Source organism: Bos mutus, chromosome 19 (genome assembly GCF_027580195.1).
Source record: "Bos mutus isolate GX-2022 chromosome 19, NWIPB_WYAK_1.1, whole genome shotgun sequence".
Lineage (NCBI taxonomy): Eukaryota > Metazoa > Chordata > Mammalia > Artiodactyla > Bovidae > Bos > Bos mutus.
Genome location: NC_091635.1, coordinates 26,156,007 through 26,180,360, shown reverse-complemented (window position 1 = coordinate 26,180,360; position 24,354 = coordinate 26,156,007). Strand labels below are relative to the sequence as shown.

At 43.5% G+C, this 24,354-nt stretch overlaps 1 protein-coding gene across 1 annotated transcript; it reads left to right on the top strand.

The window, feature by feature from the left end:
* Positions 1–2,685: 2,685 nt before the first annotated feature.
* On the top strand, positions 2,686–23,830 carry CWC25 (CWC25 spliceosome associated protein homolog). The gene is made up of 10 exons (XM_005897981.3): positions 2,686–2,895; positions 5,741–5,913; positions 11,168–11,404; positions 14,563–14,632; positions 15,483–15,610; positions 16,404–16,467; positions 17,673–17,884; positions 18,260–18,358; positions 21,756–21,917; positions 22,351–23,830. Exons 1-10 carry the CDS (start codon positions 2,878–2,880, stop codon positions 22,463–22,465), a joined length of 1,278 nt encoding a protein of 425 aa, XP_005898043.1. The 5' UTR covers positions 2,686–2,877; the 3' UTR covers positions 22,466–23,830.
* The last annotated feature ends 524 nt before the right edge of the window (positions 23,831–24,354 follow it).

Below are 24,354 nucleotides of genomic sequence, written 5' to 3'. Positions count from 1 at the left end.
AGTCGCAACTACTGAGCCTATGTGCCACAACTATTGAAGTCCATACACTTTAGAGCCCATGTTCCACAGCAAGAGAAGCTATTGTAATGAAAAGTGCACACACCACAATTACAGAACAGCCCACACAGCAAACGAAGACCCAGCACAGCCAAAAGTAAGCAAATAAATAAATCTTAAAAATATATATATATTTACAATGTATTACCCGTTAAAAACTGTTTTTGTTAAGAGTATTTGGCTAGGGAAATAAAAGTTTAGCTGTAGCGTAGTGAGTGAGAGGTAGGAAGTCTTGTGAGGCTGGAGGAGTCAGAAGAGCCAAGTCATGAAAGAACTGCACGTTGTGGCTTGTGAGATCTTAGTTCCCCAATCAGGGACTGAACCTAGGCTCTCGGCAGTGAAAGTGTAGAGTCCTAACTACCAGACAACCAGGGAATTCCCAGGACTTGACATTTTTAAAATGTGGGTTTTATAGTATGAATAATGGGGAGCTGTGAAACTTGTTAAAGCAGTGGGTTGATAAAATCATATGTTGAGAGAGACACAGCCTGCACTCACGTAGATAGCAAGATATCTCTAAATCTTGGTATGTCCAGTTGGAAATGCCTAATAGCCAGGCTTAAAACCCTGGAGCTTGAAAGGGAGCTATGATGGGAGATAATGAATTTGGGATCATTAGCATATTTTAATAGATGGTAACTGAAGCCCTGTGACTAGATGAGATCACAAGAGGAGAACACTGTGAAAAGGCCTAAGACAGAACTTAAGAGGCAGAATGAGGAAGAAAAAAAAACGTTCCCTGAGAAGGATCTAGAGAATGAAAATTTGGACAGTGATGGGAAGAAATTAAGTAAAAAGTATATCAGTAAGGAGAAAGTAATCCTAAATACCAAAGGTTAGAGGTAGTCCAGATGAGGGTGAAATGTGGTTTTTGATTTAAATACGAGGAGGGGCGCATTATTGAAGGTCATGGGAAGAATAGTTGAGTGGAGAGTTCAGGTTAAGCCAAAGTTGAAGCGGAAGCATCTTGCCTCCACAGTGGAGGTAACTTGCTATAAGTTTGCTAAAGACAGAGAGGAGATTGCAGTAGCTGAGGGAAAGACTTCTTTTTAAAGGATCAAGTATATCTAAAATGATGATGATAGTAAGCCAATACTTAGGGAGTTAGAGGAGAGAGTGAGAAATTGAGTAATACTTAAACTGTTTGGTGTCGCTTCCAGGGACTCCAAAGAGCTCATAACCATAGTCCTTTATGTCTCAGCACAGAAAGAATTCAGCCAGAAGCAAACTGATGCACAAGAAGTGATTTATTAGAATAGGATGCTTGTGAGGCTTACAAGCAGGAGGGCAAGGTAGTGCTGTGTCCAGGCTACAGTTTTATAATCAAAGGAAAAGTGGGGAAGGGGAGAAGACCTTCTTTGTCTTTCTTCAGTAGACATCATGCTTCTACCATCAGTTCCTACTCCAGGGTGGGCAGGTGAGTTTTCTTGTTCCTATACGATTAAGCTAGGTCCACAAATTATTGTTTTTTACCTGAGCAGAGAGTTGTGACCTAGCGTTCATTAGCTTATTCAGCTCACTGGGCAGGATGTGGATCGCATGCCATCATTCATTGGGGGGCATGTCTCCTGCTTCTGTTGCATGATTTATTGCTAAGCAAGCCTGGTTTCTTCAAGTTGCTCAGTCATCTCTGACTCTTTGCGACCCCCATGGACTATACACTCCATGGAATTCTCCAGGCCAGAATACTGGAGTGGGTAGCCTTTCCCATCTCCAGGGATTCTTCCCAACCCAGGGATTGAACCCAGGTCTCCCGCATTGCAGCTGGGCCACAAGGGAAGCCTGCTTTCTCCAGTAATCATTAACTTAGAAGGGTCTCCCATTTTTTTCTACTTAACAATCCCCTAGTGGCATTAACTATTTAGTCAACTACTTTATCAATACCAGATGTGAGGGGTGGGATCCCAACTGATGAACCTCCATGCCTTAGATTAGGAGGGATGCCTCTTCCACCATAAACGAAGGGAAAGGAAAGGGAGAAACTGGCAGATTCTCAAGGTTTGATACAGGGAAGCTGATGGAATTTCGGTTGGCTGGTTTCTGTTTAACTCTGTAAAATAAGCCTGGGGAAAGGGAGGTGGCTGTGAGCCGAGGTTTGAGGAGAGTGCTGATTTGAAAAGCCGTTTTACAAACTCTAGGTGGCCTAGGCTGGTCCACGCTGGGGCTCGGGAGTGAGATCCGGAGGGGAGCTCCCAAGGACGCCACAGTGCACTGCCATGGCAACAGAACCGCCAGGTGAGGCCCAGGCTCGATTAGAACCCCCGAACAGCGCGTGCGTGCTAAGTCGCTTCAGTAGCCGGGGCTCCTCTGCCTATGGGATTCTACAGGAAAGAATACTGGAGTGGGTTGCCATGCCCTCTTCCAGGGGAATCTTCCCGACTCAGAGATGGAATCCGCGTCTCCATGTCTCCTTCACTGGCCAGTTGGGTCCTTTACCACTAGCGCCACCTTGGAAGCACAACCCCACAGATCTTCAGCTTATTACCACACCATTTGGAAAGCCAGGGGGGAAGAGCCAACTCGAGGTGACCGAAAGGAAACCACAAATCCCGCGATATCATGGGCCGTACCCCGTGAGACTGCTCGCGAAGCTACCTCCACGCAACGCGACAGCTAGTATTAAACGTCACTGTCCTGCGACGCTGTTTCTGTAATAGGACGCCCTCCCGGAAGTGGGCTCTAGATCGGGCAGTGAAAGTGGTAGCCGGTTGCCCCCGGGACCAGATCTCGGGAGGTCGTTGTTGAACTATTTCTCCAAGTTTCTCTCCTATCCTGCCTGCGTCTTCTGGTTCCGCGGAGTGAGGCAACGTCTCCACCATCATGGGAGGCGGAGACCTGGTAAGTGAGGGAGCCCAGGGCTGGGGGAGGACTGAGAGGCCAGCTGGGGCTGGCGACGGGTGTGGCAATGAGTATTCTTAAAACGCAGCTGTGCTTTCGGGGAGAGAGAGCTGTAGCCCAGGACAGGGTGCGGATCACTGCGGCCGTGGAGGGACGGGGCGGAGACTTGGAAAGGCGTGTGAGGTGGGTCGCCAAGGATGGCAGGTGGTGTTTGTTGGCAGGAAATCCTTCTGGCTGGAAAATCTGGGGAGCTTCGGGACGGTTGGAACCGTGGCTAGCAAAGGAGGCCGGTGTGGAGGACGTGTCACGCAGATTTTGTTTTGTATATTTTGTCTTGGGGTACCTTGCCTTTCCTCAACTAAGAATTCAGTCTTGTCCTGCGCTGTAATTGTGGTGATTTATGCCCCATTCTCCTCATCCCTGAGCCGCGTTCCTGGTTCACAGATCTTCCTCATGACTTTCACTCAAGACCTTCCTTTCTGACTTTCACCCCTTTAGTGCAGCATTCTGATCTGTAGTGGCAGAGCTTTCTTCTGAATTCATTGTTGTTCAATTGCTCAGTCGTGTCCAATTCTTTGCGACCCCATGGATTGCAGCACGCCAGGCTTGCTGTCCTTCACTGTCTCTGGAGTTTGCTCAAACTCATGTCCATTGAGTCAGTGATGCCATCCAACCATCTCATCCTCTGTAATCCTCTTCTCCTGCCTTCAATCTTTCCCAGCATCAGGTGGCCAAAGTATTGGAGCTTCAGCTTCAACATCAGTCCTTCCAATGAATATTCAGGATTGATTTCCTTTAGGATTGACTGGTTTGATCTCTCTGCAGTCCAAGTGACTCTCAAGAGTCTTCTCCAACACCGCAGTTCAAAAGCATCAGTTCTTTGGTGTTCAACCTTCTTTATAGTTCAACTCTCACATCCATACATGACTACTGGAAAAACCATAGCTTTGACTATATGGACCTTTGTCAGCAAAGTGATGTCTCTGCTTTTTAATATGTTGTCTAGGTTTGTCATGGCTTTTCTTCCAAAGGGCAAGTGTCTTTTAATTTCATGGCTGCAGTCACTGTCTGCAGTGATTATAAGTTATGTGGCTAATTCTCATAACCTGTATAGCCACCAAATGGGAAAATGTACCCATAAGAACGTGGTACAAGATCAGAAAAATGCTTATCTCCTGAAAGTGTAGCTAATTGAATCAGCAAATAGATTGATTTAGCCATTTGTCTAGTAGCTATATTAGAGTTTGTCAGATGTTATCAATTAGAATGACTTCCATGATACCATCAAGGTTAGTCCGATTTAGTGTCTTCAAGTAGCTGCATTTAGGGACAGGAAAGCTCAAATCAAAAGTTTCTCAGCCTCACCACTATTGACATTTAGGGCTGGATAATTCTTTGTTGTGTGTGTAGTCCTGTGCATGTAGGATATTTAGCAACATCCCTGGCCTCTGGCTAGTAGCACCTTTGTCCCCGAGTTGTGACAGCCAAAAGTGTCTACAGACATTCCCAAGTGTTCCCTGAGACGCAAAATCACCTGTATTGAAGGCAAGCAAGAAGGACCATTAGGACAAGGTGGGGGGTGGGGAAGGAAGGGTTGAATAACCTGATGAGGGGAAAGTGAAAGGTTGCTGCTGTGAGCCATGTGTTACACCAGAATTCGTGACCTCGGAGGAGAGGATTTCGAACTGGGGTCAGAGATGAGGCTTGATTGAGTACTTGGAGCTTTTTGTGTACCAAAGTTTTATTAAAGTATAACAGAGATAGGGAAAGCTTCTGACATAGACATCTGAAGGGGACAGAGTGCCCCCTTGCTAGTTTTTAGCAAGGTGTTTTATGTCTGTTAGAAAGCTTTTAATCAGATAAGAGAGATACCTCAAGATTGAGGGAATTGAGGGATTGAGGCCTTTCCAATCCTGATTCTCTCCAATTCATTCTTTACGTGCTAAGCTGGTCATGCATTTCAGCTGCATATGAATGTTTAATATATTCTACTGCCAACGGGATAATTCAGTCCCTTAACATGGCTTATAAGGCCCTTAACCTGTTGCTTGCTTTATTGGCTTCATCTCGAGTCCCCTTCCCATCAGGTTGCTCGCCTATCTCCAGCCATGCTGAATTATTTGTATTCTGTTCTTTCTCACCACTGGGCTTGCAGTTGTGTGTGCTGTTACCTCTCTTTGGAAATCTACTCCACTCGTCCCTGCTTCCCACATCACTGGCATAATTTATACTTGTCCTTAGATGTCACTTCCTCCAGAAAACCTTCCCTGGTTGGGAAGCTGAACCAATGCAGTGACTCATGGGGAGAAAGGGAGAAGTGAAGCACTCCTTGAGGGTGAAAGGGAATATCAGAATCGGGGGGATTCTTGGGAAGGAAGGTTGAAAGAGCTACCAGGTGTGGTGGTAAACCATGCAAGTTCAAGGCAAGTTCAGTGGACTCGAGGAAAGAAGGTTGTATTCTTAAGAATGTGTCCAGTGCCAAAGGCACTTGAGTTCTTTCACCTTTCAGAGTCTATACCTTCCCACCTCTCTGCCTCATTTCTGTATTGTCATCACCAGCCCTCACTTCAGGCCTGTGGAAGTTAGACTCATACATTTCAGGATAGAAGTAGTTGAAGGGAATTGCGGAGGGGCCTGTTCTATCCTGAAATTTTATGTACTTGAACAACCTCTCCTCCGCCCTCCACATGTGAGAGATTGTTGGGTGCCAACCTTGCCATTGTTAGAGACATCTTGCCCTTACATGGCTACCTTGGTGTGAATGGGGTGGGGTGAGGCAGGGCCAGTTACGCTCACCACACACCTACTCCCTGCCTTGTTTTCTCCCTCCTTTCATTTGCCACAGAATCTGAAGAAGAGCTGGCACCCGCAGACCCTCCGCAATGTGGAGAAAGTGTGGAAGGCTGAACAGAAGCATGAGGCTGAGCGGAAGAAAATTGAGGAGCTTCAGCGTGAGCTGCGGGAGGAGAGGGCCCGGGAGGAGATGCAGCGCTACGCAGAGGATGTCGGGGCTGTCAAGTAAGCAAGGCACTTAGGCCGTTTGGGCTGGGGGTGTCTTGGTGTGTGCGGGAGTGCAGGCCTGTGGATGCATCGTCCAGTTGTTGCATAATAGCTGGATAAGAGAATGAGTTTGGAGTCAGTCTGAACTGGGTTCTAAGGCTGACTTTGTATGAACTAGCCCAGCTATGTAACTGGGAGCAAGTTTGGGAGCCTCAGTGACCTCAGTAGAACCAGGCAGGCTGAGAGTACCCAACTCCTAAGGCTTTTAGAGGATCAGATGAGATGACATGTAAAGGCCTTAGTGTAGGCCAAGTTCATGGTAGACAATTGACAAGTAACTGTGACTGAGGATGACTGCCTCTACCCTGCTCTTAAGTGTGTGGAGGCCCCATTCCTACTTTTGTTACTATATGTACTGCAGGCTCATTTTAGGGAGGCGGTGAGGTCCCATGGAAGGAGATAGATGTTGTGTCTGTCAGTGAAAGCTTTGTGACTGTGGATAGTCCCATTCGGTTTCCTCTTGTATAATATCGGGTAGAAGTAACAGATGATATACCCTACCAGCCTCCATAAAAGGGGATAGGAGTAAATGTGTTCTGAGAAAAATAAAAAGCATAAGATATGCAGTGCAGTCCTAAATCAGAATTGAGTAAAAACTCTAGACTAAAATTGAGTAGTCTGTACTGTTCCTTGTGCGTATCCTTGTGGACAAGTCTCCAGGGTGACATGTGACATACTTTCCCCTGTATTCATGACAGGAGGATTAGTGACATTTGTGTGTGTGTGAGTGTGTATATGAGAGAAGAGACACAGACCAAGAGAGAGACTTCGTTTCAGCTCATGCAAATGGTATTATGGAATTTAGGCAGGATAACAATTACATTCTTTCAGGAAAATGGATTGGGAGAACGCCATTCTGACCTAAGTATGAGTTTAAAATATTTGGAATATTTTAAAATAAAATTTTGGAATTTTTCAAGTACGACACAATATATTTAGGGCATTAATATATAAAATGAGCTAAGAGAATCAAATTCTGTACTTTTTTTTTTTTAACCATAGGCACACATTAAGTTATTTTACTTTTCACACTTTGTATAAATTATATCCTTTATAATTTAAAGTAAATCAGTTTCACACATTTGGACTAATTCCTGGGCAGCTTATAAGACATTCTTATATGTGACCTTTTAGATTTTGTGAACCCTTGATTTTAAAACAAATGTCAACTTTAGACAGAATATCTGTTAGAAGAGTTTACTTCCCAACTAACCAAAAGTAAAAAATTATTTTGAAATTTTTATTCAGACAAGTGTTACAGATATGTACCTGATATGTCAGAAATTTGGGGCTTTGCAGAGTATAGATGAGCAGCTTAAGAGCTGGGAGTCCAGTGGTTACCATGTTGCTGACCCTCACGCCCTCTTGTCTGCTGTGAGTGGGAGGAAGGTGATTTTATATTCTTCTGATTGTTTGCCCCAGCCCCCTCACTTATATCCTCCAATATCGTGAAACTCAAAGGTCAACGTGTAGGTCCCTTTTCTCGGTCTTTACTTGCAAGTGTTAGACGATCTGCTTGTCCAACGGGCTGGCCTGTGTAGTTCTTTGCACAGTGTCGTGCTTTTCATGGATGCAGTAAAAACCCTTTACTGTTTAACAGCTCGCTTCTACGGTTCAGATGATCTTTTCTATGTTTATTATGCTTCTCTCCTAGAACAAAGAAAGAAACCTTAATATCTACATTATCCTTGATCTTCATCAGATTCCTCTTTGCAGTAGAGTGTTGCTTTAGTATTCTCTGATATTATTAGAAAATTGTGTTTTCCACGCACGGGTCTACACCAGCATTTCTCAACCCTTGCACCCTTTGGAGATTAGATAGATGAAGATGGGAGTGATTCCCACTCAGGCGAACTTCCTAAAAATAGCAGGGGTTGTCTGGGGCAAGGGCATCTGTAGATTTTTACAGCTCCCTGGGAATTCCCTGGCCACCCAGTGGGTAGGACCTCTCACTTCTCAGCTTTCACTGCCAAAGGCTCGGGTTTGGTCTCTGGTTAGGGAACTAAAATCTCACAAGCCACTTGCGTGGCAAAAATAAAAATCTCCCTGGGTGAGCCTCATGGGCAGTCTCAAGAACCTGTTCTATATCCTTAGTGATAGCAACAGCAAAAATCTGTAGATTATTTCATTTTTATATGACTTTTACCCTATGTCTTTTCTCATTTAAAAACTCAGAGAGAGGATCTCATTTAAAAACAATGGGAGTTGGCAGTTACTAGCTCCATTTTATTTAAAAATTTTATTTATCTGTTTATTTTTGGTTAGGTCTTCATCGCTGCCCAAGGGCTTTCTGTCATTGCCGTGCACGGGCTTCCCATTGCAGTGGCTTCTCTTGTTGGGGAGCACAGGCTCTAGGCGAGTGGGCTCAGTAGTAGTGGTACACGGGCTACTTGCCCCGTGACGTGTGGGGTCTCAGTGTCTGGACGAGGGATCTAACTCATGTCCCCTGTATTGGGAAACTAGTTTCCATTTTAGACGTGAGGATGTGGAAGTGTGAAGAAATAACTTGCATGGTTACCAGGCTGGTTAGTGGTGGAACCAGGCAAAGTCCAGTGGCACTGGATCTCTGTGATTACAGCATGGTTTCTTACCAGAGGGCCTGAGGAGGACTCATATTAGTTGAGTCCTTTTTAAAAAAAAAAAAAATTAATTAATTGATTGATTGATTGTTGGCTGTGCTGGGTCATTGCTGCTCCATGGACTTTTCTCTAGTTGTGGTACTTGGGCTTCTCAGTGCTGAGCACAGTCTCTAGAGCTCAGGCTTCAGTAGTTGCAGCGCGAGGGCTCAGTCATTACCGCTCCCTGGCTCTAGAGCACACATTCAGCAGCTGTGGCACATGGGCTTAGTGGCTCTGTGGCATGTGGAATCTTCCCAGATCAGGGATAGAACCTATGCCTCCTGCATTGGCAGGAGGACTCTTTACCACTGGGCCAACCAGGGAAGCCCTAGTTGAGTCCTTTGGAGACAAACTGGAGCCCTGAAAATACTACTTCATAGAAGTGTCCGTCTTCATTTTTCCTTCTTTCTCCTGGACAGGTTTTGCTGTTCTGCCTTCAGGCTCCCAGCCCGCCTATCCTTTCATGTCATCTCTTCTCTTTCTTTCGCTTAGTTTCTTTTCCCTCATCTCATAACTGCTCCTGCTCCCCAAGGCTCACTGCTCTTCTCCCTTTATTCTCTAAGGGTGCCTTCAGGGACTTCCCTGGTGGTCCAGTGGTGGAGAACCTGCCTTCCACTGTGGGGGACGTGGGTTCGAGCCCTGGTCAGGGCACTAAGATCACACATGCCACTGGGCCACTAAGCCTGGGCGCCACAAGTAGAGAAGCCCTCAAGCCACCATGAAGACTCAGCACAGCCAATAAATAAATACATAAAATAAAATTTTTTTTTTTTTTTTAAAAGAGTGTCTTCATCCACTGGTACCAATGTCAGCTTCATGCTGATGACTCCCACGTGTATCTCTGCATATTCAGGTGTTTCTGCCCCACAGTCACCTCCTCACATTCTTAGCTCTCAGCAGCACCATTTGGTAATCTGTTGACCTCTGTGCCTTATCGGGTAGCCTGTGAGCAGCTCAGCTGCCTGAATCTTTGTCATCTTTCTGATGTTACTCCTCTCTGCCTGGCACACAGGAAGAATGCTGAGTCAGCGTTTACAAATGAATACAAATGAATCTTTAGTCCCCGCTTCCCAGTCCATGTTCACGTCAGGCATGTATAGGCATGACCCTTTGAGTCATCTTTGACATGTCCTTTCACTTATTTATTTATTTTAAGATATGTTTATTTGTTTCATTTGGTCGCATCAGGTCTTAGCTGTGGCACATGGGATCTTTTGCTGCGGGTATACAGGCTTCTCTCGAGTCATGCTGCAAGGCGATCCAGAGCTCACGGGCTCAGTAGTTGTGGCACAAGGGCTTCGTTGCTCTGATGTGGGATCTTAGTTCCCTGACCAGGGATCAAATCTGTGTCCCCGCTGCATTGCATAGGGGATTCTTAACCACTGGACCACCAGGGAAGTCCATCAAACCAATCATTTTAATAAGAAAAGAGGTATCTAAAGGGTTAGACCCTCTTATTGGTTTAAATTATTTTTATTAAAATGTGCAAACATGAGACTTCCCTGGTGGTTCAGTGGCTAAGATTCCAAACTCTCGATGCAGGGGACCCAGGTTCATTCCCTGGTCAGGGAGCAACTAAGACCTGGCACAGCGAAATAAATAAATATTCAAAACATTTTTTAAAAATGTGCAAAGATATAACTAGAAAGATATTATTTATGCTCATAGTTATGTAATCTTAAAAATCAATATACAAAAAATGTCATACTCAAAAATCCCTGAAACTAATGTTATGGATAGTACTGTTTTGATGAGACTGCTTTGCCGCTTGCAATGTGAATGTGACATTGGTTGCCCCAGTACATACTCGTATGAGTTCAGCGCACCTTTATTGTTTGTTGCATGGAGACCCGATTTTCTCACGACTTTTTCTCTTAGAACCACAGGGAAATATTTGGCGTGATACTGTGACATAATTTGGCTTCGCTCTTTTGGCTTGAAAACATAGCTTGTTATGGCTGGTTTTTCTCATTATCCCCTTGAATGCGATATTACCACTGACGCCAATATGCCAGTAATTTCCAAAACACGTGATAAACACCACTGCATATGTGGTCACTGGCATTGTTCTTGGTGATGAGCTGATCCAAAATGTGCACATTAGCTGTTTCAGGTTATCCTCGACATGAAGGCACAGCACAAAACTTCGTAAAGGAGACTTGAGAAGCCCTGAGCAAAGATCCACACCCCAGGCTGAGGAACATTCTTTCCTTACAAGTTGCTTTAGTTGTGTGGAAATAATCTCTCTGCTAAAATGTAAACTCCATGACAGCAAGAACCATTTCTTCCCGAGTGCCTCGTGGAGTGTGGTGTTTAGCCTTTGCTAAAGAGCCTGAGGAATGACTCCTAGTCTGACCAGCCACACTTTTTCTTTTCTTTAGTGTTTGGCCGTGCCTTGCAACCTGTGGGATCCTAATTCCCTGACTAGGGATTGAACCCACAACCTTGACAGCAAGAGCATGGAGTCCTAACCACTGGACGCCAGGGAATTCCCCTAGCTGTGCTTATTATCTGTCGCTTGTGTTCAGGTTTTGTGATTAGGTTTGCAGGAGTCTACATTTTCTTTGACTATTTTTTTTTTCCCCTTCAACTAGGAAAAAGGAGGAAAAATTGGACTGGATGTACCAGGGTCCTGGTGGGATGGTGAACCGTGATGAGTACTTGCTGGGGCGTCCTATTGACAAATACGTTTTTGAAAAGATGGAGGAGAAGGAGGCAGGCTGTTCTTCGGAGACAGGACTCCTCCCAGGCTCTATCTTTGCCCCGTCAGGTGCCAATTCCCTTCTGGACATGGCCAGCAAAATCCGAGAGGACCCGCTTTTCATCATCAGGTACTGATGAGGGTCTGGGAAGGGGGTTTTGTTAAAGACGCTCAGCCGAGATCTTATCTCGCCTCTTGCTTTACAATTGGGAAGAGATTGGTATATGTACCAGACCAGATCAGATTTATCCATTTACCCTTAGCCATTAAATAACAAGAGGTAGAAACAAGATGAAAAAGACTGGCAGCTTCTTAGAAATCTGGGGATATGTATGACCTGCCTCTTGAGAAACCTATATGCAGGTCAGGAAGCAACAGTTAGAACTGGACATGGAACAACAGACTGGTTCCAAATAGGAAAAGGAGTACGTCAAAGCTATATGTTGTCACCCTGCTTATTTAACTTCTATACAGAGTACATCATGAGAAACACTGGGCTGGAAGAAGCACAAGCTGGAGTCAAGATTGCTGGGAGAAATATCAATAACCTCAGATATGCAGATGACACCACCCTTATGGCAGAAAGTGAAGAGGAACTCAAAAGCCTCTTGATGAAAGTGAAAGAGGAGAGTGAAAAAGTTGGCTTAAAGCTCAGCATTCAGAAAATGAAGATCATGGCATCTGGTCCCATCACTTCATGGGAAATAGATGGGGAAACAGTGTCAGACTTTATTTTTTTGGGCTCCAAAATCACTGCAGATGGTGATTGCAGCCATGAAATTAAAAGACGCTTACTCCTTGGAAGGAAAGTTATGACCAACCTAGATAGCATATTGAAAAGCAGAGACATTACTTTGCCAACAAAGGTCCATCTAGTCAAGGCTATGGTTTTTCCAGCAGTCATGTACGGATGTGAGAGTTGGACTGTGAAGAAAGCTGAGCGCTGAAGAATTGATGCTTTTGAACTGTGGTGTTGGAGAAGACTCTTGAGAGTCCCTTGGACTGCAAGGAGATCCAACCAGTCCATTCTAAAGGAGATCAGTCCTGGGTGTTCATTGGAAGGAATGATGCTAAAGCTGAAACTCCAGTACTTTGGCCACCTCATGCGAAGAGTTGACTCATTGGAAAAGACTCTGATGCTGGGAGGGATTGGGGGCATGAGGAGAAGGGGATGACAGAGGATGAGATGGCTGGATGGCATCACCAACTTGATGGACTTGAGTTTGGGTGAATCCTGGGAGTTGGTGATGGACAGGGAGGCCTCGTGTACCGCAACTCATGGGGTCGCAAAGAGTCGGACACGACTGAGCGACTGAACTGAACTGATAGAGCTCTTTTCCTCTCCCCTCTCTCCCTCCCTTTGTTTGTTTGTTTTCATAGCAGAACCCTTTAAAAAGAAGCTTTAGAATCTTACTTGAAATCTTAATACAAAACAGATCAAAGTAAAGCTGCATTTTGGGTGTTAAATAAAATCATGTAGTGTGTGTGTGTGTTTTAATTTGGATAATTTTATTTCAAGGATGTAAGATAGAACATTGAAAACTGTTTATTTCTTATTTATATATCTTTATATGTACATGTTTTCTCCCATTTTGTATAAAATACGAATAACATAAAATTTGCCATCCTAACTGTTCTGAAGCGTACAAGTCAGTGGCAGCAGGCGCGTTCACAGTGTTGTGCCACCATCACCCCACCCATCCTTCCCAGAGCTTTTTCATCTCTGCAGCTGAAACCGTATACTCAGTAAACAATAAGTCCCCATTCCCTCCTCTTCCCAGTTCCTGGCAACCACTTCTACTTTCTGTTTCTATGAGTATACTCTAATTACTCATATAAGTGGAATCAGATGGTATTTATTTTTTTGTGTGACTGGCCTATTTCACTCAGCATTATGTCATCAAGGTTTATCCATATTATATAGCATGTGTCAGAATTTCTGTTTTAAAAATTGTGGTAAAATGCACATGATGTACAATTTCCCATTTAAACCATTTTATATATACAGTTCAGCAGTAGGGCATTTGAATTATTGTGTAGTCAATCCAGAAGTTTTTCATCTCTTTGTTTTTTTTTTTTTTTTTTTTGGAAGGCTTACTGGATCTTCCCTGACCAGGGGTTGAGCCCAGGCCACCGAAGTGAAAGCCTGGAATCCTAACCTCTAGGCCACCAGGAAAGTCCTCATCTTACAAAACTGAAAATCTATACCCATTAAACAACTCTCCATTTCCCCTCCCCTGCAGTCCCTGGGAACCACTATTGTACTTTCCATTCCTATTGTTGGCCTATTCTGAGCCTCACAGAAGTGAAATCCTTCAGTATTTGCTTTTTTGTGAGTGGCTTATTTCACTTTATATAATATCTTCAAGGTTCACCCAGGTTGTATCAGAATTTCCTTCTTTTCTAAGGCTGAGTGATAGTCAGTTGCATGTTTATACCACATTTTTTAATTCATTCATCTCTCATGCCCATTGGGATTATTTCCCCCTTTTAGCTACTATGAATAATACTTCTATGAACATTGGTGTATAAATATGCATAAACTCCTTTTTCCCACCTAATCATATATATGGGGCATCTTTTTTTTATTGCTGACCACACTTTTATAACATCATTTTTAATATCTATATTGTATGGATATACCATAATTTATTTTATTAATATTCTCCTATTGAAACCCTAACTTGTTAACAGGCTTTCGTTGTTCTAATATGAACAACTTTTTAGTGACCTTCCTTGATTATATCCCTTCAATAATAAATTCTTGAGGAAGCATTTGTAAGATTAAAGAGTTTATGAGTATGTACAGGCTGTGATAAATGTTGCCAGATTGTCCTCCAGGAAAATTGACCTGTTTATCCTCCTATGAATATATGAGAATAAGACTTCTTTAAAGAGGAATCCATTCTCTTTACTTTTCAATGTGTTATGATGCTAAACAGTGGAGGTAGTATTGAAATGCTGCATATGTTTGATACACAAGATGACATACATTTATTTGACCAGTTGGGAAGCCCTGAGCATGAAGCTTAACAAGCAACAGACCAAACTCACTTTGTTGCACAACAGGGAGCCAGTGTGGACTTTACCCACAATACGCAATCCCTCATGCAGACTTGGGGAAGATTTCTGGCTTTCACACCATCATGCAGATGGCAGCATAGGGCTTGTCTGCCTGCATTTAGAAAAAAAATATTGCTGCATAGAGTTATGGAGAGTAGAATGAATGACTTAATTCCCTTTCTGAAGAAATGATTATAATTTTTATAACTTCTTCTCTTTCTTTAGGAAGAAAGAGGAGGAGAAAAAAAGAGAAGTATTGAATAATCCTGTGAAAATGAAGAAAATCAAAGAATTGGTAAGTAGTGCATTATGTAAGCATTAAGAACTACTTAACATGAGAACTTCTCTCCATTTATTCTTTTTTTTTCCTTCTCTCCGTTTATTCTTATGAGAGGGAAAACAGAATGGCTTTAAATGTCTTTGTCTTTTAGAGACTGTCTCCTGGTGATTTTATGCAATCTTATATCAAGCTTAGTTATGCTTGATTTTCTCTTTTATGCTTTTTGGTTGGAAATGCAGCATGTGATGTCATTCTTCCAGAAAAAGAGGGATATTGGGATATGCCTGTGGAAAGCATGATTGTACACTGTTCAGGAGATCAGGTGGTATCCCATTCACCATTAGGGCCCATTCATCATTCACATATTATGTGGCTGTTTCTTTTTTTTTTAACCTTTTATTTTATATTGGAGTGTAGCCGATTGTTGTGAGAGTGTCAGGTTGACCGCAGAGGACTCAGCTTTACGTGCACATGTATCCATTCTCCCCTAAACTCCCTTTATGTGCATGTTTCTTGGATCAGTTGGTAAGAAAAGTTTAAAAATTGATCTTGCAGCCCCTAATTACTTTCAGTGGAGTTGGATTCTTTTGACAGAATAGAAATTCCTAGGCAGTGGTTCTGGGGACTGTTTCAAAACACAGATTCCCAGCCCCACCCACCAGAAAGTCCATTCAGTAGTCTAGTGGGTGTTTCTGCACAACCAGGGTCAAGACCCGCCACTGTTGTCAACAGGGGGCGGCTGATTGATCATGTCCCCGAACCCCTGTAGACCCAGAGACCTGATGTCAGGCAGTTTGCACATTACCCTCAGAGAGGCTGACAGGTCTGGATAATCTTACGTGGTTATGTTCTGGGTATTTTCTAGTTGCAAATGAGTCTGGAAAAAAAGGAGAAGAAGAAAAAGAAGGAGAAGAAAAAGAAGCACAAGAAACATAAGCACAGAAGCTCAGGCAGCGATCGTTGCAGCAGCGAGGACGAGCGCAGCAGGGGGAGGTGAGCACAGAGCGGCCTCCTGCACCATTGATTCATTCACTCTCATTCATTCCACAGAAGTGGACAAGCGCTTGCTCTGGACCGAGAACCGCTAGGTTCTGGGGGCTCAGTGGAGGGCACTTGCACACTCTGGCTCTCTGCCCATGGAGTTGCCAGCTAGCATTAGAGTTCCTGGAGGTGCTGGCAAGATCGCCAGCAGGGCTGGCTGCAGCCGTGTTGGTCCTAAATCAGACGTCCTGGATGCAGCTTTCAGCGCTTTTTTATTTTATTTATTTATGTACTTTTTGGCCGCACTGCATGACATGTGGGATCTTAGTTCCTCGATGAGGGATGGGACCTGCGCTTCTTGCATTGTAAGCTCAGAATCTTAACTGCTGGATTGCCAGGGCAGTCCCTCATTTCAGCTCTTGATTCCACCAAGACTGAAGTGGGTTTTATGGAGGCTTTTTTTTTTTTTTAATGCATTAATGGGCCCATCTGGGCCTGTTCTGTGTCTTCTCTGCGGGAGCCGCCAGTGCTGTCGCTGCTGACTCAGAGTCCCTAGAATAGCAGCACGAGGTGAGAGGAGAATATGCTCGGGCTCTAGGGCTGAAAAGTGAGGCCCACGGTTTTTCACAGGAAAAACATGACTGTGCTGATGCATCTTCCAGCAAAGATAGAGAAACACACTCCCACGTGAGAGGCAAGAGGTGGGAGAGGTCATGTTTAAAACAGGAAGCACATTTCAGCACAGAGCTGTAAACTGGACCTTAAGGCGTCTTCTTTTTCAATGAGTATGTGTTTAATCTCTTAGATCTCAAAAGAAGATGGCAAATTCTCCCCCTGTTTTGTCCAAAGTCCCTGGATATGGCTTACAGGTAAGGATATGGCTTCTCAAAGGGAGTGACTGTGGGGCCATGGAACATGCCAACCTGACAGCCTTTTTGGATATAGAGCATTTTTTTTTAACTTTTTATTTCATTTTGGAGTATAGCTGATGTTATGGTAGCTTCAGGTGTACAGCAGAGGGACTCAGCCATATATATACATGTGTCCACTCTCCTCCAAACTCCCCTCCCATCCAAGCTGCCACATAACACTGAGCAGAGTTCCCAGTGCTATATACAGTCCACCCTTATTGGTTATCCATTTTAAATATAGCAGTGTGTACCTGTCCATTGCAAACTCCCTAACTGTTCCTTCCCCCAGCCTTTCCCCCTGGCAACCATAAGTTCGTTCTCTAAGTCTGTGAGTCTTTTTCTATTTTGTAAACAGTTTCATTTCTATCACTTTTAGATTCTGCATATCAGGGATGTCATACGCTATTTCTCCTTCTTTGTCTGACTGATTTCCCTCAGTATGACAGTCTCTGAGTCCATCCATGTTGCTGCATGGACATAGAGCATTTTTAGCAGCCAGTCAGACACACAGAAAGAAGGGAGTTTGGGCAGCAGAGGCTGGGATTGCTGGGGAACAGGCCCCTTCCTTACTCCTGAGCCTCTCACTAAGCTGAAGTCCCTGTGAGTAGAGGGGCTAAACCATCAATGGGCATCTAGGCATCACCCCCCTTCCTTCTGCAGGTAATTTACATGAAATACATACATTTTAAGTGTACGGGTTGATGACTTTTTGATAAATGTACATCCCTCTGGACTCCTTGTTTCCCCTCAGGTCTTTTCCTCCATGTTCTGCCTCCTACTCCCCCTCAGGCTGTAGAGAAGAGCCAGGCCAGTTTAAGTGCTTGGGTGATATATCCTTTAGGGCATTCTGAGGATGACTTTCAGAGAAGGCGATGGCACCCCACTCCAGTACTCTTGCCTGGAAAATCCCATGGACAGAGGAGCCTGGTAGGCTGCAGTCCATGGGGTCGCGAAGAGTCGGACACGACTGAAGCGACTTAGCAGCAGCAGCAGAGGATGACTTTGCTAAGTGTAGCTCTCAGTGATAACCGTATGATGGGATTGAAATACCCAGTTGGCCCCTTATAGGACCTCAGTGTTTATTCATTTTCTTGTTTCACTGCATCTTCTGAGCCACAGGATCTTCCTGCATACAGCTTTCCTTCCTTTCCTTGATGATACAGGTCAGGAACTCCGACCATAGCCAGGGCCTGCAGGGTTCTCTGATGGCCGAACGAAAGGGAGCGCATGGGTTGAAAAATTATTCCAGGTCCAGGAGCTCCTCTTCCTCACCTCCCAGACATACCAGCAAGAAGAGCACCAGGGAAGCAGGGTCCCGGGATAGGAGGTCCCGATCCCCTTGCAGAAGGTCTCGGTCCCCAAGGCCAAGCAAACCGTGAGTGTGGGAATTCAGGGGCAATAACCTGTGAATGTGGGGGCCTGGTCACAGCTGGGGTTTGCTTTTGGCCATATCTGTTCATCAACTCTTCCAAATGTCTTTGCTTTGTTATTATTGTTACTTTTTTTTTTTTAATGTAAAGCTCAAATTTCTAGAACTACATATTTGTATGTGTGGAATCTCTGGAGTGAGAGTAATGTCAAATCTTTTGTATCCTTATGCCTTTATTTTTCTTCCAGTTCCTCCCTCTATTTTCTCCAATTGGGTTATGATTCTGAAGCTGTTAGTTTTTCTTCCATCTTTTGAAGGACATGGTAGAAGCTCCTATATTGAAAAAGCTTTTCTCCTCTCTGCCTTCTGTATCTGTTACAGGCACAACTCTAAGGGAAATAGGAAAGACAGAGGCCGAAGTAAGAGCCCGTCTCCTAAAAAGGAGGTTTACCAAAGGCGGCATGCTCCTGGGTACACCAGGTGAGTCCAGAGCCCAGGAGATTCACTTCAGACTCCCAGGCCTGAGTCTAGGCGTGGCTCAGACCAGGGCAAGAGGATAAGCTGTATCACCTTTTTTGTTTACCGCTTTCTTACTCCACTTGTTAACTTTTAACCATCCACCCTACCCCCTACTGCATGGCAGTCACATTGAAAGGACAAAGGAAATAGTTTTGAACTACTGAACTAATGACCGGTTCACTAAGTAACTCTCTGTCAACATCTGTAAACCACGGTTATTCTCACAGAGATTTCCACAGGAAGAAAGAGTGCTCCTTTCTTGAGGCATCAGCTGAAAGGGAAGCAGGGTGGTCTCTTTGAGGGCAAATGCCCTAAGATCAACTGCGTTTGAGTTAGGTATGGCTTGGATCTGACAGAACGTAGATGTACAGCCTTGGGACCTGAGTGGAGTTGGCTGTGCCCTTGAGAGGCTGTCCCAAAGGGTCTCAATTGCTCTTAGAAGTTATTAGATGAGGGAATTCCCTAGTGGTCCAGTGAGGACTCCGCACTTTCCCTGCTGAGGGCTTGGGTTCAATTCCTGGTGGAGGAACTAAGATTTGGCATAAAAAAATAAAAAAGAGTTGGGCAACTTTTGTGTACTTCCTTTAACTGCCTCCCCAATTGGCTGCATGTTAGAATCACCTGAAAAGCTTAAAGAAAACCCCAATCCCATTCCCTGGCAGCTCCTATGACATAATTTCTGGGAGGATGAGTTGGGTAGCTAGGATCAGCGACTCAATGAACATGAATTACCTCAGTAATTCCAGTATACAACCAGCACTAAAAAATCACTGAGTTCATAATAACCTCTTTCAATCACTATGGTGTTAGAAGAGATGCGGACCCTAAGGTCCCTTTTAACTCTTAATTGCCTGATTCCCTAAGTTTAAGGTTTAATTTTGACCGGCAACTTTCCAAAATATTACATATTTCCCTGCCTTCCAGAGGGGGAGGGTATACTGCATGTTATTTAATCTCCTGTTGGTGTCGCTGGGTCAGTTCTTCAGCTGTGCTGTAATCCATGCTCTTCTTAGGGATGAATGCTCATGACTATCTGTATTTTTTTTTTAATATATTTTAAGACTCTTGGTCAGTGCAAGGCCTGCTTTTTCAGATCCTGCTTTGTTTTTCTGTCTCTTTTGCCATCTGCCATCACTTGAATTTGTCTTACTTTGTCAACCTTTTTTTAGTGCTGTTAGAATTTTTGTTGAATTTTGTGATTTAGAAAGTTAGAATAAACAGGTTCCTACTGTGTAGGACCAATAGACCAATATTTCAATAAAACTTTTTTTAAAAAGTGAGTTAGAGCCCTCAAGATCTCAGTCTTCCAGGAATGGAAACACAGAAACTTGAAAGGATGGATTTTGTGATCTCTTTGTTTTGGTTTGGTGTTCCAGGTAGTTGAACACTAAAGATGTAACCAAGATTTGGGTACTGAATAAAGAAAGAAAGATTACGGCTGTAAAACCTTTCTTAGCACTATTTATATTGTTTCTCATATTGAGAGTCATTGAATATTTCCTCAAGGGTCTGAGAGTTCTGCAAGATTTTAAAATTTTTTGAGTTCTCTTTTGAATGTTTTAATTAGTGATCTGAAACACCTTTCTTGTCAATTGAAAAGATGAAGCTCCTCCCGTTTCTTCACACCTTCACCAACCTGTTATTTGTGGTCTTTTTGATGCTAGCCATTCTTCAGGTGTGAGGTGATACCACGTTGTGGTTTTGATCTGTTTTTCTCTGATGTTTAGCAGTGTTGAGCATCTTTTCGTGTGCATGTTAACCATCTATCTGTGCATCTTCTCTGGAAAAATGTCTCTTCAGGTCTTCTACTCATTTTTTGTTGGGTTGTATTTTCTGCTATTGAGTTGTTTGAGCTGTTTATATAATTTGGATATTAACTCTTTGTCAGTCATGTTATTTGTAAATATATTTTTTCCCGTTCAGTAATTTTTTTCATTTTGTTGATAGTTTCTTTTGCTGTTCAAAAGCTTTCAAGTTTAATCTGGTCCCATTTGTTTATTTTTGCTTTTGTTTCCTTTGCCTGAGCAGACAGATTAAAAAAAAAAAAATTGCTGTGACTTATGTCAAAGAATGTTCTGCCTGTTTCTTCTAGGAGTTTTATGGTTTCTGGTTTTGTATTTGGGTCTTTAATCCATTTTGAGTTTATGTTTGTATGTGGTGTGAGAAAATGTTCTGATTTTATTCTTTTACATGTAGCTGTCTGGTGTGGTTCTCCTGCGTGGTTCAGTTTCTCTAGAAACTACCAGAGTCTACCCTCTAGAGGATCTCCTGTAGATGTTTGGGAGAGCAGTCACTGACTTCCCCTGAGTCAGGCATGAGGATCCCAGGATATCTTAATTGTTCCTTATACAGACTTTAATTAGTCCCTTTGTTTTCATCCTTGTGTACCACACTCCAGAATATTACAGCCTCCATTACCTGACGCTCTCCTGGGTTTTACAGTGTGATTGCTTCTGATCAGTATCAGGCACTTAGGATTCAGTTTTCTCTAATCTGTTAAAGTGGTTACCACTCCTTCATCCTCTTGTATCTTCTGACAAGTTTGTTCACATATGTATTATCTAGAGTTATTTCCTGTTCCATTTTCTTTTTAGTTAGGGTTTTTGAAGGGGAGCCTTCATTTCGCTATAGATAACTAAATGTCAGATTTTTAGTATCAAGTTTATTTCTTAAAATTGGGCTCCCACTCCCTTATGGGACTCCAATAATTATTTTTCCTTTTAAAGGGGGATCTGTATATCACACCAATTTGAGAAACAATGGATTTGGATGTCTTACATTAGTAAATAGTGATCGAGCTGGTTCATCTCCTCCTCTTCTTGCTCTTCATTTGCAGTGAGTGCTAGGAAAGAAGACCTATTACTGACTGAGGCTGAGTTAAATTCTTCAGGCAACTTGCTTCTAGCTTAGTCCTGAGTGGTATACTCATGAGCTATGTCCATGAATTTCTAAGCATCTCCAGTGGGTAGGTGGTAGATGTCAACCATCATATGAATAAACTTGGTTCCCTGTTCTTCTATAAGTTGTTAAACAAACAATTGGAATATAATTGCCATAGATGGAGGCTCCTGATTAGTTCTTATTATGTATTTATTGTTTCAGAATAATTACTCTAGAGATTATTGAATGAGAGTATGGATTCCTTCACTAAAAGTCATTGAAATTTGAGTGAAACCACCTGATCAAGTTGTTAGGAAGGAAGGAAACTCTTGCTGAGTATGGCACTGGGCTGGGCATTTCTAAGGGAAGAGAGCTATGGGCTGGAGATCCTGGGTCCTACCTGGTTTCTCTTCCTGTGATATTTCTATTTTTTGGCTGGGAGAGAAGTAGGCCTTAGGGTAATTTTTGTGTTCAACAGAAAGCTCTCATCAGAGGAGCTGGAGCGAAAAAGGCAAGAGATGATGGAAAACGCCAAGTGGCGGGAGGAAGAGAGGCTGAACATCCTCAAGAGGCATGCCAAGGATGACGAGCGGGAGCAGAGGCTGGAGAAGCTAGACTCCCGGGATGGGAAGTTTATCCAGTGAGTGCATCTTTTCCCTGCCTAACAGCTTTCATGGCAATGGTCCCAAGGAGGCAGTCAGAAAAACTGGTTCATTCACTGTGTTCCCAGTGTTTCTGTGTCTGTGCGGAGCTCAGCCCCCAGACACCTCTGTTGCTCTTCTCAACTTCTGGCCAGACCGTGAGATGTTTTTGATTTGAGGGGAGGAGAAATGAATTGGTATTTTACTGAATCTTCTTGTCCTTCTAAGAATTCATGGCTCAGGAAGCCTTTTTCAAATGAGACTTGGACTTATTTTCCAGAACAGATAAATTTTCCCTTACAAATTTGTAAAAAATTGAGTTCCAGATGGAGTTACTCAAAAGTTATCTATGTGGACTTAAAGAGAGCTTGTGTTGCTACAGCCGCTTTATGGCTAACAACATGTTTTAACTTTCCCATCTTCTCTTTCCAGCCGCATGAAGCTAGAGAGCGCATCTACCTCCTCTCTGGAAGATCGGGTGAAGCGGAATATTTACTCTCTGCAGAGAACCTCAGTAGCTCTGGAGAAGAACTTTATGAAAAGATGAAAGCCATCCCCTCTCTTGCTGGTTTTCCTGAAATTTCCAGGGAGGCTGCTGATCCCTTAAAAATTCTCTTTATAAGAGTTCAAACGGCTTCTTTCACAGATGTCAAACCACCACTGTTCAAAGTGACTTTCCTTCATGGATTCCAGAAACAGCTCAGTTCTTTTGAGAACCAGTGTGACTTGCTCTATGGGACCCTCGGTAACTTTTGCTGGGTGCAGAGTAGTTTTTTCAGTGGGTAGGCACTGGAACATCTAGGTGTGAGCACTCATCTTGCTCTGGAGGGAGCCTCCCTATGCCTCTTCCCTCCACCTGTGTGAACAGACTTAACTCTACCACCTCAGAATAGACTGGACCTTTCAGAAACCTCTCCCCTCTGAATCACCCAGAAAGATTGTTCTTACCAAGGTAAATGAATACTTAACTTGATTTAGTAGATGATGTGACAGAATGATGTCAGATTAGGGCAGAGCCAAGGCACTGACAAAGAATCTGGAAGGGAAAACAATGCAAAAAAAAAAAAAAAACCCTAAATGAACTGTTTAACTATTTGAACTATCAAACTGTAAAATATAGTGTGTGCATATGTATAAATTATAATTTTTACATTCTTTTGGGAAAAAAGTTAGCTTTGTGAGAATATCTTGTTTGATAAGTGACTTTACTATGTAATAGAACCTCATTGAATCTTGTTATCCAGTAACACAGTAAGGCAGATTAGCTTTTCTTTCCTCTGCAAATCTGGCGGATTTTGGAGGGGCCCAGGGTTTATTGATCGGATCTAGGGTATCTGTCCTTTTTACACTGCTTATAGTCTCTGATGTGTGGGCAGTGCAGAAATGAAGTCAAATCATTTTAGGAGTCAGGACCAAACTATCAGTTTGCACCCTGGCTCTTAAAAGAAAGTATAGTGGAAGCTGTTTATTTCATGCCTTCCCTTTTATCATGTAGTAATCTTATTACAAGTCTAGGTTTTCAGGAGTTGTTTGGTATTATTTTTTAGTCAGGATTAAAAAAAAAAAAAAAACCCAAACTCATAGGATCAATCTCCTGTCTTCATCCCTTTCCTGTCTCCTACCAGAAGTTCTCATTTGACTCAGGAGTCCTAGGCACTCTTGATCCACACATTAGCTGGGCTAGTTCCTTGTTCTGCTAATTCCTAATTCTTAAACGAATTTGGATTTATATTTTTTTAGCACTTATGCTGCCAGACACTGTTATGCTTAAAACCCAGTCTTTCCCCAGAGAGAAAGTAACATACACTTGTTATTCAATTTAACACCTTATCCTGCTTCCCTATACTAGGGTTAATTATGTCTTTTATTTTATTACTTGGTAATAAAAACTACATTTATTTTTGTAACTGTGTAAAGAGCCACCTGTGCTGAGTACCGAATTCCTATACACAACAATGTTGATCCACGATTTGTGTTCAACATAAAACATAATTCCGAGAGGAATTATGAAGAAAGCGTGGGCAGTTTACTGAAAGATTTCACCGAGTGAGCCAGAGAGTAAGACGATTATAATTCCCTGTCGCATGATAAGTGTCTTAAGGTGCCGGCCTGCCCCTGAACTGGACGCTTTGGCCGGAGGCCGGCCACCGGTGGGTGAGAGCGGGACTCATTCATAAAACCCGAGGCTTCCAGCTGGCTCCTCTCATTGGCCCTGGGGGGAGAGGGCGTGTCCCGCGGGTGGAGCGCGCCCCCGGTCCCAGGGGAGTGGGAAAGATCCACGCATGGGTGGAGCGAGGGGGCGTTTCTTGCTTTTCCCGGCAGGACTTCCTTTTGCCCTCGCTGTGTTCCTCCTCTCTCCCCCGGGGTGGGGATGGTACGTCCCACCCTCCTCTCATTCCCGCCCCTCCTCCCCTTCGGAGCCGTGGTGCCGCCGCC

What these genes read in the sequence shown, in the direction of transcription:
- CWC25 (XM_005897981.3), top strand. An exon ending in GAGGATGTCGGGGCTGTCAA is followed by an intron (nt 5,914 to 11,167) that starts GTAAGCAAGGCA and finishes CCCTTCAACTAG; the next exon opens with GAAAAAGGAGGAAAAATTGG. An exon ending in CGGGATGGGAAGTTTATCCA is followed by an intron (nt 21,918 to 22,350) that starts GTGAGTGCATCT and finishes TTCTCTTTCCAG; the next exon opens with CCGCATGAAGCTAGAGAGCG.